This window comes from Octopus bimaculoides, chromosome 3, assembly GCF_046866305.1.
Source record: "Octopus bimaculoides isolate indiv1 chromosome 3, ASM4686630v1, whole genome shotgun sequence".
Lineage (NCBI taxonomy): Eukaryota > Metazoa > Mollusca > Cephalopoda > Octopoda > Octopodidae > Octopus > Octopus bimaculoides.
Window position 1 is genome coordinate 18,050,205 of NC_142930.1, and position 17,678 is coordinate 18,067,882.

Consider the following 17,678-nt stretch of genomic DNA (forward strand, 5'->3'; position numbering starts at 1 on the left):
TTAATCTAATAATTTTTTATATATCTATTTTATTCCTTCGAGAACAGACGCAGGTATGTCTGTGTGGTACTTTGGACAAATGTCTTCTACTATAGCCTTGAGCCAACCAAAGCCTTGTGAGTGGATTTAGTAGAAAGAAACTGAAAGATGAATGTCGTGTGTGTGTGCACGTGTATGTGCATGTGTGTCTGTGTTTGTCCCCTACTGCACAAGTTGACAACCGGTGTTAGTTTGTTTATGTGTCCTTAACTTAGCAGTTCATCAGACGTGACCAATAAAAATAAGTATCAGATTTTTTTTTTAATTCTTTCAGGTGTTGCTCCAGCATAGCTACAGCCAAATGACTGAAACAAGTAAAAGATAAAATATAAAATTCACTTTTCCATTTTTTTTTAAACATTTAAAGGTCTATATCAGCTGGTAAAATTGAGGGAAAGAGATCTGTTGCAAATGCATTCAGGGCACCCATGGACTAGGTTGTGATGTTAAACCAGACAGTGGCCTAATCTAGACTAATTACATGCACAAACACCAGTTTTACATGCTTCATTTTTTTACACACTGCTCTGAATTTTTAAAATAGCTGCTGCCTATGTTTCACACAACACACTTCAAAACATGTACACTTATAGCACATCTTGTGCTGACTCTGTTGACACATATTGGTGTTTCCGACTGCATCATTTTTGAGGTTTCTGGGTTAGATTTTCTGCAATTGGATACTCAGTCCTGTCATAAATTTCACAGACAACCAATGTCTGTTGTGGACACTAGCTCTAACAAGGCTCATTTCTGTGGCTGACTCAGCAGAGCCTCTTCTTCTCAATGCTAGCTTAAGCCTCTGTAACCAAACTAAGACTAGGAATATTTATGTTGTGTTTCAGCTGTAGGAAAGTTCGTGAGATTAGTTTTCCATCTCATTGAACCTCAATATTTTGTGAGTGAAATGATGTGTCACAAATTTGGTATATTCTGAGAATTCAAATGTTGGATGTTCAAGATAGGTGTAATTGTAAGTAATGTATAATAAGTATTAGCAATGATAATAACGGGACAGTTTTTAAGTTAAATACAAACTTGTTAAATAATGATTTCAAATTTTGGCACAAGGCCAGCCAGAACGGGGAGAGGATAAGTCAATTACATTGACCCCAGTGTTCGACTGGTACTTATTTTATCAACCCTGAAATGATGAAAGGTAAAGTCGACCTTGGCAGAATTTGAACTCAGAACGTAAAGACAGACAAAATGCCACTAAGCATTTTGCCCAACGTGCTAACGATTCTGCCAACTTGCCACCTTAAACTTATTAAATAATAATATAAAAGTATAATGAATCAAATTGATCCCGTAACATTAATAGGGCTTCTTCAATCAAGCCCAGAGAGATGAAAATAAAGTCAGCCATGTAAGGATTTAAATTCTAAGCATAAATAAAATACTGTAAGTCCAAGATTTTAGCAGTTTGCTGTATTAACAATATCAAAATTGATTTCTCATATTAGCACAAGGTCATGAATTTGTTGAAGAGTGTATTCAATTGCATTGAGCAAAATACATACTTGCCACTTAGGTTTATTGACTTTGGTGGAATGGAGGGTGAAAATCAATGCTGGCAGGTTTTGAATATGGGGGAATAATGGAGCAAAACAAATGATGGTAAATAACTGGTATGTTAAGTGTTTTGTTTTAATGTTATAGTATACTACAAAGTATATCTATAGATTTTAGCCAAACAGTTAACACACCAGTAGTTTATTAATCAAACTAACTTCCAAGAATACATTACATATGAAAATTGATCTATCCGATTACTCCCTTAGTAATAACAGATTTATAAGCTGTGTCTTCATGGACATTTAAAGAGAGTTTCTTGGTCATAATGAAATTCCAGCACAGGATTGGAACTAATCTTGCTTATCCCATTTTTTTCTCCATGAAGATACTGCATATAAACACAAATTGTTTAAATATGTTTATTACATAGTGTGGACTAAAATCTATAGATATATTCTGCTTTACAGTCTAGCATTGTAACACTATATTTCATATAAAACTCTACAGTTTCTAAAGTTCTGTTGCATTATGAATAATAATAATGTCTCTTGCATCAACACAAAGCCTCTCATTTTGGGGAGATGGTCATGGAAAATAGGAGTGGCTCTGGGAGGAAGTGATAAGTGGCAGTGTGTAAACGGTGGATGGAAAGCTGCAGTATAGTAAAACTGTAGATATGTGAGAAGTAGGGAGATGCTGTGAAATATAGGAGTGAGAAACAGATGTACAGAAACCAAGACAGAGATCAGAGGTATATAGTGGTAGATATAGTGAATGACAAACAAGGCTTGTGAGAGGAGAGTGATGATATGAGATGGTGTTCAGAGGAAAAGGACAGTGGAAAATAAATTGGTATGGAATGATATTAGCAATACAAGATGGGTGACAAACAAAAGAAGTGGTTCCAAAAAGCAGGGTAACCAGTACCACACAGGTGGAGGAAATATAGGATATTCTGCTCTCATAGTTACAACAGCTGAGTAAAATAGTATTGTTAGAAGAGTAATAGAAGAACAAGTATTAGGAATATGAATTGTAGAGAATGCTTGAAAGGGACAGAGTGAGTGAAGGACACATAGACATAAATGATATACTTTTAGGACCTCATTATTGGAGGAGATGATTGGATCTTCACAAACACAGTGAATTATCTATCATCTTGGCCCTTTGTCTTCTCTGTGAGGCTCACTACCTTGTCCCACACCTTCCGAGTACTCCCTTTTCCACCAGTTCCATTCACATTTAGCAATCAGCACTTTTATGCAGCTGTCTTCATACATACACATCAAATAACCATATCAGTGCAGTCTTCTCACTTGTACACTACATCTAATGCTTTGTATTCCTAATTTTTCTCTCCACATTTGCAGTTTGTTCGATGTGCACATTGTTGCTGCACATCAAGTAGAGCATGCCCACTTCATTTCTAATTTTTGTGTATCTTCTGCATTCATGGTCCACCTTTCACTACCATGTAGCATTACTGTCTGTACACAAGAGTCGTATAATCTACTTTTTACTCTGAGAGACAGGCCTTTTGTTACCAACAGCGGTAATAACTCTCTGAACTTTCTCCAGCCAGTTCTTATTGTAGCAATTATACTCTCAGAACATCTTCTTCAATTGCCACTTAGACAACAGAAGCTGTCTCCAGCCTTGAGCAAACCACCTAGGCATTCAAGAAAATCTATTTCCTGCAAGTTCTTAGTATTTACTGCTCTTGTGCATCTGCCACTAACAAAGTCTTCCCTTTCTCTTAATCTTCCTGCAATTCCTCAACACCTTTTATACGAGTCCTTAGTTTATACTGAGCACATTGTATGGAATTTCTGTCTATACTTTCTGCTTATCAAACACAGCCATTTTCTTGAAAGGGTTAGCATTTCTCTGCTTACTAAAACTAGGTCTTTACTAAGTTAACTGTGAGACCTTTTGATTCCAGATTTTGCTTCCACTCCTAGTTCTACCACAGATTCACCTATAAGAACAAGGTCATCAACATAGAGGATTTGCCACAGGCAACCGGTCTTAAACTCCTCTGTTATAGCCTAGAGGACTATGATAAATAAGAGGGGACAGATAACCAAGCCTTGGTGAACTTCCTGCATAGGAAATTTGTTCCTCTATTCTTTATTAACTCTCACTTTAATGAGTAGCAACCGCCAGATCCAGAAACAATGACCTGGTCGATGGCTCTTTTCAGGTCAAAGAGAGCCAAGTACAGGAGTTTATTTTTGACTAAATATGTCTCCTGCAGTTGCCTCACTAGAAAGAAAGCATCAACAGTGCTTTTCCCTGGTATACAACCAAACTTCATCTCATCTAGTCTAACTCTTTTCTTAATTAGTTGAGCTATAACCCTTTTTTGTAACTTTCATGACCTGGTCTAGTTCTGTCTGTGTGTGTGTGTGTGTCTAAGCATATTTCAGTGTGAATGTTTGCAAGATGTGTTGAGCTATAAACAGTGATGTTGACAGAGAAATGCCAAAACATATTCTGCTTGCTCTGTACTTTTAAGGGTGAGTGAAATGAAAAATCCCTTATTTATGAGTAGGTAGGGGTTAATGATAGGAAGGTCATTCAGCTATAAAGTAATGCTTTAGTAACATGTATTCATCTAACCCATGCTAGCATAAAATAAATATTATCTAAAAAGATGATAGAACAAATTAACATAATTGTGTGTGTGCGAAATGGGGAATGTTTAATATTTCCAATAATTTTTTTAACACCGTATTTAATTTGCAGATTGGTTCTGAACTTGTACCTAATCTCTAAATGTATAAGTAATTAACTGAACTTCTAGGTCAGCTAAAGTACACCACACGTGAGTTAAGCTTGTGCCTTCTCCCAACCTCTCTGCCTAGTCTCTTTCTTTCCCTCTGCCTACTCTCTTTCTCAATCTCTATTTATACATTTCTCCTCCTGCCTATCTCCCTCTAATTTGCTATATATATATATATATATATATATATATATATAAAATCTCATTATAGCTAGCTAAATTACATTATTACATCCAGGTATATTACACACTCTACAACTAGCTATTATACACACATACACACACACCCTACATACTTACATATGTATGTGTGTGTGTGTGTATACATATATATATTGTCCCACCCATGCCAGCATGGAAGGCAAATGTTAAACAATGATGACATGTGTGTATATATATATATATATATATATATATATATATTATCATCATCATCATGCATGCATGGGTAGGATGGTTGACAGGAGCCGGCCAGATAGAAAATCTACCCAAGTATACTGTATCTGTTTTGACAGGGATTTTACAGCTGGATGCCCTTCCTAACACCAACCACTCCACAGAGTGGACTCAATGCTTTTTACATGGCACTAGCACAGGCAGAGTTAGTTGTGGCGAGGTTTTGTAGATTAGTTAAGAATTCATTAGAATCTAGACGCACCACCATGTAGGATGCCAGAATCGGCTTGGTACTATAACATTGAGTTCACTATGAGTTAAAAGCAACCATTAGGTGTCATGTGCTGGTAGTGTACTGCAGGTTTATATTGGATTTGGAACCTATATATATATATATATATATATAAGTACCAAGCTCATTATTATAAACCTAGATCCAACTCAGTATTGGCTCTTGGTGTCACATAAGTATGAAAAGAATAACACAAATGGGGTTTAAAATTTACTACTATATCTTTATAGTTACTCATACTATAACAGGTTGTATTATGTATATATATAGTCATTTTCTAGCTAGATCAGATTGGAGTCTGGTGTAACCATCTGGTTTGCCAGTCCCCAGTCAATTTGTCCAACCCATGCTAGCATGGAAAGCGGACATTAAATGGCGATGATGATTTTCTAGCTATAGCCTATCATCCATGTATAATATGTATTATGGAGCCTTGCTAAATCGTATGTTCTATTTACCATTAGGTATAGCAAATGCTGATCATGTTCCTGTTCCTATCCTGTCCATCAAAATTCTCAGTAAATAAAAATTCAAAATAAAAGTTAATTAACCAGCTTGCTTACATTGCATGTTTATCACACGGACCTTATTGATTTCCTTCTTTTTCTTATTCTTGTTAATTGCTGCTTGTATCAGGACAGGAGAAATGCAAGATCAAAATTGTAATATTAAGTTACAGCCATCCAACTTATCAATTTCTGAAACTTGACAGTCCTTTTTTGTTTTTTTTTTTAGTTTTTTTTTTTTTTTACATATATGCATACAGAAGCACACACATATATATACGCATATGCTCACATACTCAACTGTGCATGCATATATATGCCAGCCACAACTGCCAATCATCTTTACAGTAGATAGTAAATTCTTTTTCTGGTAGTTTTTTTTTTTTTTGTTATTTGTGCTGACGTAATGTATATTTAAAAAATGTCTTTGAGAATGGAGGAATTTGGTCAGTGTTATGTAAAGTGATAATTAATTATTGATACAAAGTTTATTGTTTATTCTTATGCCAGTTCTACTCAAACAGACCTATAATCAAAGACATTCCACTGACCACTCCAGTGTGTATTTTTTTTTTTTTAGACTTTAAGATTGGCTGTTATTGGTAGCAAATCAAGTGACCACAAAAGAGGCTCTTCAGATGGCTTGTAGTTACTGTAATCTATATAATAGAAGTTTGTAATTATGTATGATAAATACCTTTATAAAATACAAAATAAATATTTATATACCTTTGCTGTGTTGAAGATATTTTGGGTAAAATGTGTTTGACAAACATAAGAATGTGGACATTTTACCATTTTATTGATGACATTACCAAATCATGTGAAAACAGTGATCTAGTGTTGTATCTAATCACTCATACATTGTCAACTCAGAAGAGTCCATTACACCAAATCTGACAAAGCTCTTAATATAATGTAGAGCTGGTTGGAATTTTGATAATTCCACAAATCCTTTCTTTAGTCACATATCTGAATTTTGATCCATCAAGGCTGAAAGCATACAGCTACAGAAACTATACCCACCCACCCCCCAAAAAAATGGGACATACTAATGCAACATGGATCTGCAAGCTGCATTGAAAGTCACCCATCATTTTATATCTGCCTTTCCAGATGGATATGGATTCTAACGGACTGTGTCAGTTTTCATTCAGAGTTATGGCCCTCCGTCGCTTACGACGTCGAGGGTTCCAGTTGATCCGACCAACGGAACAGCCTGCTCGTGAAATTAACGTGCAAGTGGCTGAGCACTCCACAGACACGTGTACCCTTAACGTAGTTCTCGGGGATATTCAGCGTGACACAGTGTGGCAAGGCTGGCCCTTTGAATTACAGGTACAACAGAAACAGGAAGTAAGAGTGAGAGAAAGTTGTGGTGGAAGAGTACCGCAGGGTTCGCCACCATCCCTTGCCGGAGCCTCGTGGAGCTTTAGGTGTTTTCGCTCAATAAACACTTACAACGCCCGGTCTGGGAATCGAAACCGCGATCCTATAACCGCGAGTCCGCTGCCCTAACCACTGGATCATTGCGCCTCCACATATGGGTTGTAGACCATGTCTTATTCATGCTTACCATTTTTGGCATAAACTCTGTTGCTGGATGCCTTTCAAATCACCAATCACTTCATAGTTTGTTCTCAGAGCATTTTATCATGGCACTGGCACTAAAGATTTTGTCTTATTACCAGTAGGATGACAGATTGTCTTATTTCTTGTATTGTTCCTTTCTTTCTACACAATTGTGTGGATGGAAGAGGGAGTGTGAGAAGAGAATCAGAGTGAAAGAAGTGAGAAAGAAATAGAAGGGAAAATAAATGAAGAGTCCATGAATTTCCAGTATTTCTTTGTGTTCCAATCCAAAGGCTGTGGCCATGTTTATGGCATTTGTGTATAATATTTTATGTACTCTCCCATCGTTATTGTATGTCTTGATTTCAAAATAGTTACACTGTATCCTGACAAGCACATACAGTGACTTTGTCATAAGAGGTTACTTTTGGGTAAGAGTATAAAAAACTGCACCCCTCTGCTGAGCCATGTCAAGCCAGTGTGGCAGAGTAGGCTTGTCAAACCAGTGTGATCTCAAGCTCAAATTCACAGCCTCCACATCAGACCATGGTTGGTGGAGAGAACAGGCTGGGGCCTTTCTCCTGCAGTGGACTAAACATAGGCAATTCAATCCAATCCAAAGTTGTGGTCTAACCCTTTAGTATTTAAACCAGCCATATCCAGCCCAAAATATTCTACCTGTTTTATATTCAAACTGACTGGATCCAGCCTCTTACACTTATCCTACAACACCATGCTAAAAATAAACAATAACATCATCAAACTTTCAAAGCTACAAGATTCCGCATGAGTTATTTAAATCAACATGAATTAAATAAGCATTAGACCTGAGAAAGTAATCAGAATACTAAAGGGTTGACAACCTGAAAGACATCCAGCCATGAAAGACTGCTTCAGAAAACCTTTCCAACCTATGGAAAAGTGGGTGTAAAACAGTAATGATGATATATTCTTTTGGGTAAGAGTATAAAAAACTGCACCCCTCTGCTGAGCCATGTCAAGCCAGTGTGGCAGAGTAGGCTTGTCAAACCAGTATGATCTCAAGCTCAAATTCACAGCCTCCACATCAGACCATGGTTGGTGGAGAGAACAGGCTGGAGCCTTTCTCCTGCAGTGGACTAAATATCCAGCCATAAAAGACTGCTTCAGAAAACCTTTCCAACCTATGGAAAAGTGGGTGTAAAACAGTAATGATGATATATTCTTCATTTTTACACCCATAATTTAATGATGTTATTGGTATGATGGATTGTTTTATCAGAACAATTATCTTTTCTACTTTTCACCTAACCACAAAAGAGGTTTAGTAGGAGGCCTGTTTTTCATCAGCCATTCTCAGACAAACTGCAAGCAAGCACAGCTATGTACTCTGACATTGATAGTGTCTAGTATGCAGTTAACCTCTGACTCTGTAGTTAGTATAATGGATCTATTTCAGTATTCAGTCGGGAGTTGTTGTTTAGACCCAGGCCAACCTACTGAGCAGATCTGCGATCAAAGATATTCCAGCAATGATCACCAAGTCCTCCAAGATATACAATGTTAAACATTGTATATCTCGGACTACATTATCCAATGTATACCTTGTTACTTCAAGACAGTAGGATATATTCAAGGGAAGTTTAGCTGTTATTTCTAGCTGGTCATGTGACCACATAGGGAATCTCTTCTCTCACTCAGTCTGGGGTGAATTCTTGTGTTTGCTTATTTTACTTGCTTTTTTTTTTCATTCTCTCTTTCTTTTTCCTGTTACACAATGATTGCTTTCTATTTGGTACCTAAGCCACTAATTGGGAGGAAAGGATTTGAAATTAGTTCTAGCTAGCTATCATTCATTTGCAGTCACTCATTCTGACAGGCACAAATTTACACACAACTTAACCATTTACATTCACTTGCACACATCTTTACATGTGCATACATCTTCACATGCAGCATAACTAATCGCAATCACTCATACACACCCATTTCTATAATAAACACACAGATAGATTTACGTGACCTGTTGACACTAATATACACTTCCAAGCACCCACTTCACTCTCTGAGTGGTTGGCATTACGAAGGGCATCCAGCTGTAGAAACTCTGCCAAATCAGATTGGAGCCTGGTGTAGCCATGGTTTCACCAGTCCTCAGTCAAATCGTCCAACCCATGCTAGCATGGAAAGCGGACATTAAACGATGATGATGATGATGATGATGATGACATTAGAATGAGTCTGTTCTCGAAAAGCTGACTTCTATTGAATTCTTCAACTAATTTTGTTTCCATGTTAACCGTTACATTTATCAAATCAGATTTTAATCCATTCTTCATTTGAGTAATTCTAAAGTGAGCTTCTATGTTGTTGCTTGACATTATCTTTTTTTTTTTTTTTTTCTTTTCTACTTGTTTCAGTTCATTGGACTGCAGCCATACTGAAACATTACATAGACATAAACAAACCTACACTGGTTGCCAAGTAGAAGACAAACACACACACACACACACACATACACGTGACAAGCTTTTTTCAGTTTTCATCTACCAGATCCACTAGGCTTCGGTTGGGCTATAGTATAGAAGACACTTGCCCAAGATACCTGGGTCCTGAGATTCCTGCATATAGGAAAAGGATGGGATGTTCATAGTTGGAAGGCCATTCATCATCGATCTGTTCTGTCAGGACTGACCTGTAGCTTAACAAAATCACCCTCCACCAATTCTCCAGTTTTTTTCTCATTATTAGCTGATGCTATTTGTACTCATTTATACTTATTGATGGTGTTATCAAGTGCAATAAACTAACAGACTTTATCTTGCTCTCTTCCTCATCCCTCTCATTATCTCATTACCTCTTTCCTCCACATAATACCTGCCTAAAAAAGGAAATCAATAACCACTTATTTATGATATGTATATTTTGTATATCAATCGTTTGTGTTATTAAGCTGCTTGCTAGTAGCCTTTCTACTGCTCAGCTTGTTTTTGCTGTTCTTTTCCAATTTGTCTTTTGAGTATTTTATTATTAAGATTAGCTTTGGCTTTCCTTTTTTCAGAGACAGTAATGTACTGGGTTTATCCATAATCTAGCTTAACAACTTTCTTGCAAAAAGTTGATCTGTGTCTTGTCCAATGTGTTTTTTATATTCATATACATTAGCATAACCCAAACATTTGTCTTTACCAATGTATTTGAATAATTTTTGGATTTGTAGCAAATAAATTATTATTATTCTGAGTACTAGAAGTGTCAAGTTCCTAACATAGTGACAGTGACCTATTTTAGATTTTTCATTGATACAATTTCACATACACTACTATTTTACTATTTCTATAGATGAGAATAGGAGTTGGGAAGTGTAATACCTATTTATTTTATGCAACATTTGGAGTAAACATTACCTTCCTTTTTTCATGCATGATTACATTGCATTTTCTCTTTCTTACACTTATATTTCTTCAAATGTACCATCTATCAACCTCGCCTACTTCTGGTCTCTATTTCAGTCTTGTTTCCTCTTAGTCTTCAATATCTCAGTCTTACTTTCATTTTATCTTGGTCTCAGTTTAATCTTCTCTGGGTCTCACTTTGTGTCTGCCTTACCTTCTCTGGGTCTCACTTTGTGTCTGCCTTACCTTCTCTGGGTCTCACTTTGTGTCTGCCTTACCTTCTTTGGGTCTCACTTTGTGTCTGCCTTACCTTCTTTGGGTCTCACTTTGTGTCTGCCTTACCTTCTCTGGGTCTCACTTTGTGTCTGCCTTACCTTCTTTGGGTCTCACTTTGTGTCTGCCTTACCTTCTTTGGGTCTCACTTTGTGTCTGCCTTACCTTCTCTGGGTCTCACTTTGTGTCTGCCTTACCTTCTTTGGGTCTCACTTTGTGTCTGCCTTACCTTCTTTGGGTCTCACTTTGTGTCTGCCTTACCTTCTCTGGGTCTCACTTTGTGTCTGCCTTACCTTCTTTGGGTCTCACTTTGTGTCTGCCTTACCTTCTTTGGGTCTCACTTTGTGTCTGCCTTACCTTCTCTGGGTCTCACTTTGTGTCAGTCTCACCTTCTCTGGGTCTCACTTTGTGTCTGTATCACCTTCTCTGGGTCTCACTTTGTGTCTGCCTTACCTTCTCTGGGTCTCACTTTGTGTCTGCCTTACCTTCTTTGGGTCTCACTTTGTGTCTGCTTTACCTTCTTTGGGTCTCACTTTGTGTCTGCCTTACCTTCTCTGGGTCTCACTTTGTGTCAGTCTCACCTTCTCTGGGTCTCACTTTGTGTCTGTATCACCTTCTCTGGGTCTCACTTTGTGTCTGCCTTACCTTCTCTGGGTCTCACTTTGTGTCTGCCTTACCTTCTTTGGGTCTCACTTTGTGTCTGCCTTACCTTCTCTGGGTCTCACTTTGTGTCTGCCTTACCTTCTCTGGGTCTCACTTTGTGTCAGTCTCACCTTCTCTGGGTCTCACTTTGTGTCTGTATCACCTTCTCTGGGTCTCACTTTGTGTCAGTCTCACCTTCTCTGGGTCTCACTTTGTGTCAGTCTCACCTTCTCTGGGTCTCACTTTGTGTCTGCCTTACCTTCTCTGGGTCTCACTTTGTGTCTGCCTTACCTTCTTTGGGTCTCACTTTGTGTCTGCCTTACCTTCTTTGGGTCTCACTTTGTGTCTGCCTTACCTTCTTTGGGTCTCACTTTGTGTCTGCCTTACCTTCTCTGGGTCTCACTTTGTGTCTGCTTTACCCTCTCTGGGTCTCACTTTGTGTCTGCCTTACCTTCTCTGGGTCTCACTTTGTGTCTGCCTTACCTTCATTGGGTCTCACTTTGTGTCTGCCTTACCTTCTCTGGGTCTCACTTTGTGTCTGCCTTACCTTCTCTGGGTCTCACTTTGTGTCTGCCTTACCTTCTCTGGGTCTCACTTTGTGTCTGCCTCACCTTCTCTGGGTCTCACTTTGTGTCAGTCTCACCTTCTCTGGGTCTCACTTTGTGTCTGTATCACCTTCTCTGGGTCTCACTTTGTGTCTGCCTTACCTTCTCTGGGTCTCATTTTGTCTGCCTTACCTTCTCTGGGTCTCACTTTGTGTCAGTCTCACCTTCTCTGGGTCTCACTTTGTGTCTGCCTCACCTTCTCTGGGTCTCACTTTGTGTCAGTCTCACCTTCTCTTGGTCTCACTTTGTGTCAGTATCACCTTCTCTGGGTCTCACTTTGTGTCAGTCTCACCTTCTCTGGGTATCACTTTGTGTCAGTCTCACCTTCTCTGGGTCTCACTTTGTGTCTGCCTTACCTTCTCTGGGTCTCACTTTGTGTCTGCCTTACCTTCTTTGGGTCTCACTTTGTGTCTGCCTTACCTTCTTTGGGTCTCACTTTGTGTCTGCCTTACCTTCTCTGGGTCTCACTTTGTGTCTGCCTTACCTTCTCTGGGTCTCACTTTGTGTCAGTCTCACCTTCTCTGGGTCTCACTTTGTGTCTGTATCACCTTCTCTGGGTCTCACTTTGTGTCTGCCTTACCTTCTCTGGGTCTCACTTTGTGTCAGTCTCACCTTCTCTGGGTCTCACTTTGTGTCAGTCTCACCTTCTCTGGGTCTCACTTTGTGTCTGTATCACCTGCTCTTAGTCTCACTTTGTGTCGGTCTCACGTTATCTAGGTCTTACCTTCTCTCAGTCCTGCCTTCCCTTAGTCTCAACTTGCCCTTGTATTGATCTTACTTTGTATCAGTTATGATAGACATATTTAAGTTACAGCTGCTTTTGTCAAAGTAGTTAGTCATGTAAATATATAATTGCTTATATTGATTTCTTTGTTAGGCGCATTGCCAGTATTTGTAGGGGTGATATATAATTGATTAAATCTCCCTTATGGTATTATGGTTCTTGTTTTATATCAAACTGCTGAATAAGGCATATTCAACTCCATCAGTATTTAAACTCGGAAGCAGATAGAATGATTAGTATATTTAGTTTGGTAGTCTACTATTTCTAACAGCCTCTATCAATTAGAATAATGTGAGGAAAGCCTGTAGGAACCAGGGCTGTGTAGTCGGAGTCAGAAACAATTAAGGGGTAGATGGCATCAGAGTTGGTAAGACTATACCGACTCCAACTCACAATATCTTTATTCTTTAATGTAAACCAGTTATAACATATAGGCCTACTCAGAGTACATGCATATGCTATATGAGATATGTAGACCACCCACAGTCAATTACATAAAGAGGAGTTGGAGTCAGAGGTGCCAATAGTAGAGGAGTCAGAGGTGCCAATAGTAGAGGAGTCGGAGTTGAAGTTTTTTGTTTCAACTTCTCTGCCCTGCTAGGAACAGAACCAAATTTCTGTCAAACCATTCCAGTATGCTTTAAATAGATACATATTAGATCATGAACTCTTAGTCAAAATGTCTTTGAACATAAGTCTGGTAAATCAGGGTTTGTCTGACTCTAAACTAGAAAAACAACCCATAAAATTAAAATTGTTTATTTCTCAAACTTATACAAAATCACACATTATTAGGAATATGTTCGATCAAATTTACCCCTAGATATTACTGGTACTTATTTTTGTCCCTTGAATGAAGCAAGCAAAAAAGTCAACCTCAGTAATGTTTAAACTATGGACTAGGAGGGACAAACTAAATACTATAATATATTTCATTTGGTACTTTTCAATCTCACTACTACTACTACTACTACTACTACACATGGCCACACATTATGTGAAAAGTGTGTAATCTATTTGATTGACTCCAATACATGACTAATGCTTATTTTATTAAACCTTAGGGAAATGAAAAGCCAAGTCAGCTGTAGTAGGATTGGAACATGATTATAAACTAAATGACTCACTGCATTACTCCAGTGCTCTACATTTCTGCCACTTCAGAACTCGTATTTCCCTATGACTAGTCACAAGACCAATATTATCAGAAGAAAATATACACTGTAAATTAAATCATCTCCAGTGTAACTCATTATCTTAGTTTGTTGAGACTCTGATGAAAGACCAAACGAAGGAATTGAATATGAGAGATGGATAAGACTAAATAATAACTGTGATACAGTTTAGTCCACAAGACAGCAACTCTCTATTCTTGATAAGTTTGTTGCTTGTATTGATTAGTGATTCATTTGATTGATTGCTTGTTGGTTTTCTGTTTGTGCTTGCTCACTGCTTTGTTTCATGTAAGAACCAGTTCTGGGCTGCCTCAGGAACAAGGAAGTACATCAGATCTGCTCAGATCAGTTAAACCTAGATGAGAGAGTTTAGTTCAGCCATCATTGCTATACATTGAACTGTGTAATATTGATCGTTCTAGAAAACAAAAAGTAGGTTTTGCATATACATGCAAGTATGTATGAAGTCATGTGTGACTGTCTATACACGACTCCATTTGTGTGTCAATGTTTGTGTCTCCTTTCTGGAAACATGTATTTATTTGTATATGTGTGTGTGTCTATGTTAATGGAGGCAGAGCTGTAGTTGAATGCTTCTGTCAGCCTTGACTATAGCTGAGTATCTGTTAGATGTAGACCATGAGATAGACATTTCAGCAGCCCTACCAGTTGAATATTCAGGAAACTGTATCTTATCTAGTTTACACGATCTCTCTAGCAAAGACCCTTTAGCTAACTCTCAGTGTCCCAGTCTATGTGGACACAAAAAGGTGCCATGAGAAGATACAGTAGAAGAAAGTGATTGCTTATCTGTTGATTAATTTGTGGAGCTGAGTTGAAATCCCTTCATCATCCTTTGAAATACCTCATAAAAATTTTCATTTGAGCATCATGAGACTGATGGGTTGTACATTTTTTTCTTTAGTCAACTCCAGTATCATTTTAGGCATGGTCTCTACAGTTGGATGCCCTTCCTAATGCCAATCAAGATATATTGGGGGGTTTCAGTACCAACACACATTGAGTTTTATCAGTAATAGATAAATTGACAGATACTTATGTGAACTTATGAATGGGTAATTAAATAGATTGTCAATTCAATCATTAGATAATTTAATATAACAGACAGAGGAATTTACTGACAAATGAGAAATATTTTTATTTTCTTTATAGAGATTTACCAATATTTTTGTCTTTTTCAGCTCCGGGAGAAAAACGCCAGAAACTACGGCTTGACTTCAGCCATATTAACAATGGCCGAAAGTCAACACTGGGTGATCTGGGGCACCGGACGCAAATGTGAGTTGGCCCTTTTTTTCTTTTACAGTCTTGTACCTTTTCAGTTACTGTTGTATCAATGGCAATAAGAAGCAGTTTCTCTTTTAGGCATGTTGTATTGAAGACACAACCATTTTTCATGTTTATTTCCTTTATTTATATTAACAAATTTTCATATTTCCTCATGGATTCTTTGTTTAGTTTTGAACAATAATGTTCCTAAGTCCATTGGCATTTCAAGATATCTTGATTCTATTATCTAAATAATCTAAATGAAATTGTAGTAGTGGCATGAGAATAATGTTACAACTGATGAAGATCGTTAATGTTATATTTAAAATTGTTCATTGGTTAACTTTCGATAAATTTCATGGTTTATTTCACATGTGCTATATCTGTGTTGATATTTTTTTATTTGTATTTTACTATGAATAAACCTACCAATAGTTATTCTAGTTATTCTTTTCTTATTGTTATTTATGTATTTACTTTTTGTGGAATTCAAAATAGGATGGTAGTGCTATCAATAAGTATTTTTCTGTCTAGTTTTATTTTAATTTTAAATCTAACATTGCTGTAATCAGTCATAACAGTATTCCCATGATCTTTTGTGACCTACTGCAAAGCAACACAAACAATGCACCAATACTATAATATTCAAGTAATGCTTTTATAGTGTCATCATCTATAAGGAATTATTTAATGGAGACTTGGCTGCTATTTCAAACAGATCAAGCAACCACTTACAACCTCTTCTCATTGGTTCATACAATAGCTTCATTTATAGCAGTGGCTTTACTTCCAATAGCCTAATGACAAGCATAGTAAGACAACTGAGAGTTGATCCTAATACTATAGTAGGGTTAACTGTAGAGCTATTTCATCATTGAGCTACACGATAGCTGTACTGTTGTTAAGACATTTATCTAATCTTTCTGTAGTGTTTGTCATCAATGTGTCAACCTTTATGGGACAAAGACTACTGACATCTCACTAATGTCAATATAGTAGTTACTACCACAACTGTTCTAATAGTAGTTTGTTGTCCATAAATTATGACAAATTAAAACCTACAGTTCTGTAGAAATATTATTTAAAGTGTACAACATTTTAGTGCAGTGCTAGAAAATGTATTGAAGTCTTGTGTCAGTTAGGTATGATCTCAGCTGCTGTAACAGATGCTCTTGGAAATGTTCCTCCTTGCAAGCATTGCCAGAGAAAAAGGAACAGGTCTTGTGAAAAGAAGATAAAGAAATACATTTTATTTGTAAATATTAGAATTTGATGGGAAAATTGTGGCTTGAGTAAGATATGAAGATACATCCTCTTGAAATATAAAAATTTCACTATTCCAAACTCTTTCATGACTTCTTTACACTATGCTACAATTATCTACCTAGCACTAAGAAATTACAGGTACACGACATTGCTTTTCCCCTTTTTTTTCTCCTTTTCCCCTTCCCAGGCTACAGGCCCACACCCCCAACACCCATACTGTTAGGATTGGCACTCTCAACGTCGGCACGCTGAAAGGTAGATCTGGTGAAATTGTTGAGATGCTTGAACGGAGATGCGTAGATATGTGCTGCATCCAGGAAGTAAGATGGAGAGGAGGTTCTGCAAGGTTCCTCACAGGCAAAGAACACAGGTACAAGATTTTCTGGGCAGGGAACACTGACGGGGTCGGGGGCGAAGGAATACTTCTAGCGGAGAAATGGGTGGATAAGGTAATCGAGGTCGTTAGAGTAAGTGACAGAGTACTTAAGATCAGACTAGTGTTTCATCATAGATTAGCTACTGTCATCTCAGCCTATGCACCTCAACCTGGGCTACCAGATGGTCTGAAAGACCAATTCTATGACACCCTCTTGCAAACTACCTCGTCGACGAGTGACAGGGACCTTCTCTTTGTGGCTGGAGACTTCAACGGTCATGTCGGACGTCGTGCTGGGGGCTTCCATGGCATACATGGAGGCTATGGCTTCGGTTCCCGCAACGAGGAGGGAACCAGACTGCTGGAGTTCTGTGATGCAACCAATCTTATGGTCTGCAATACCAACTTCAGGAAACCTGCCAGTCACCTAGTCACCTACCGCTCCGGCAGACACTCTAGCCAAATCGACTACATCCTCGCCAGAAATAGGGAAAGAGGGCGGCTTATAAATGCCAAAACCTACCCTGGCGAAGAATGTACCCCACAACATAGATTAGTAGTTAGCGACTTTGGGATCAAGGCAAAATGGGTGCCCAGAATTAGACAGGCTTGGAGAAGAAGGGTGTGGAAGCTTAAAGACCCTGCAAACGGACAGAGACTTAGAGACAAGTTACTTGAAGCATTTAACGAAATAGAAGGGGATATAGCATCCTACAACGTGGAAGACAATTGGAGATTTCTGCGGGACAACCTGTTGAAAGCCACCGACCAGATTTGTGGGTGGT

General features: G+C 38.0%; 1 protein-coding gene across 5 annotated transcripts in view; it reads left to right on the forward strand.

The window, feature by feature from the left end:
- The window catches only part of LOC106873711 (dual specificity mitogen-activated protein kinase kinase 4), a 94,947-nt gene that overhangs the window by 50,906 nt on the left and 26,363 nt on the right, over window positions 1–17,678 (forward strand). For 4 of the 5 annotated variants that reach the window (XM_014921185.3, XM_089348640.1, XM_089348642.1 and 1 more), the window contains exon 2: window positions 15,164–15,260. In XM_014921185.3, the coding sequence (XP_014776671.1) occupies window positions 15,164–15,260 (97 nt within the window). Of the gene's footprint in view, window positions 1–313; window positions 354–15,163; window positions 15,261–17,678 lie in introns of all 5 variants that reach the window. The other variant, XM_089348644.1, reaches the window with a different exon arrangement.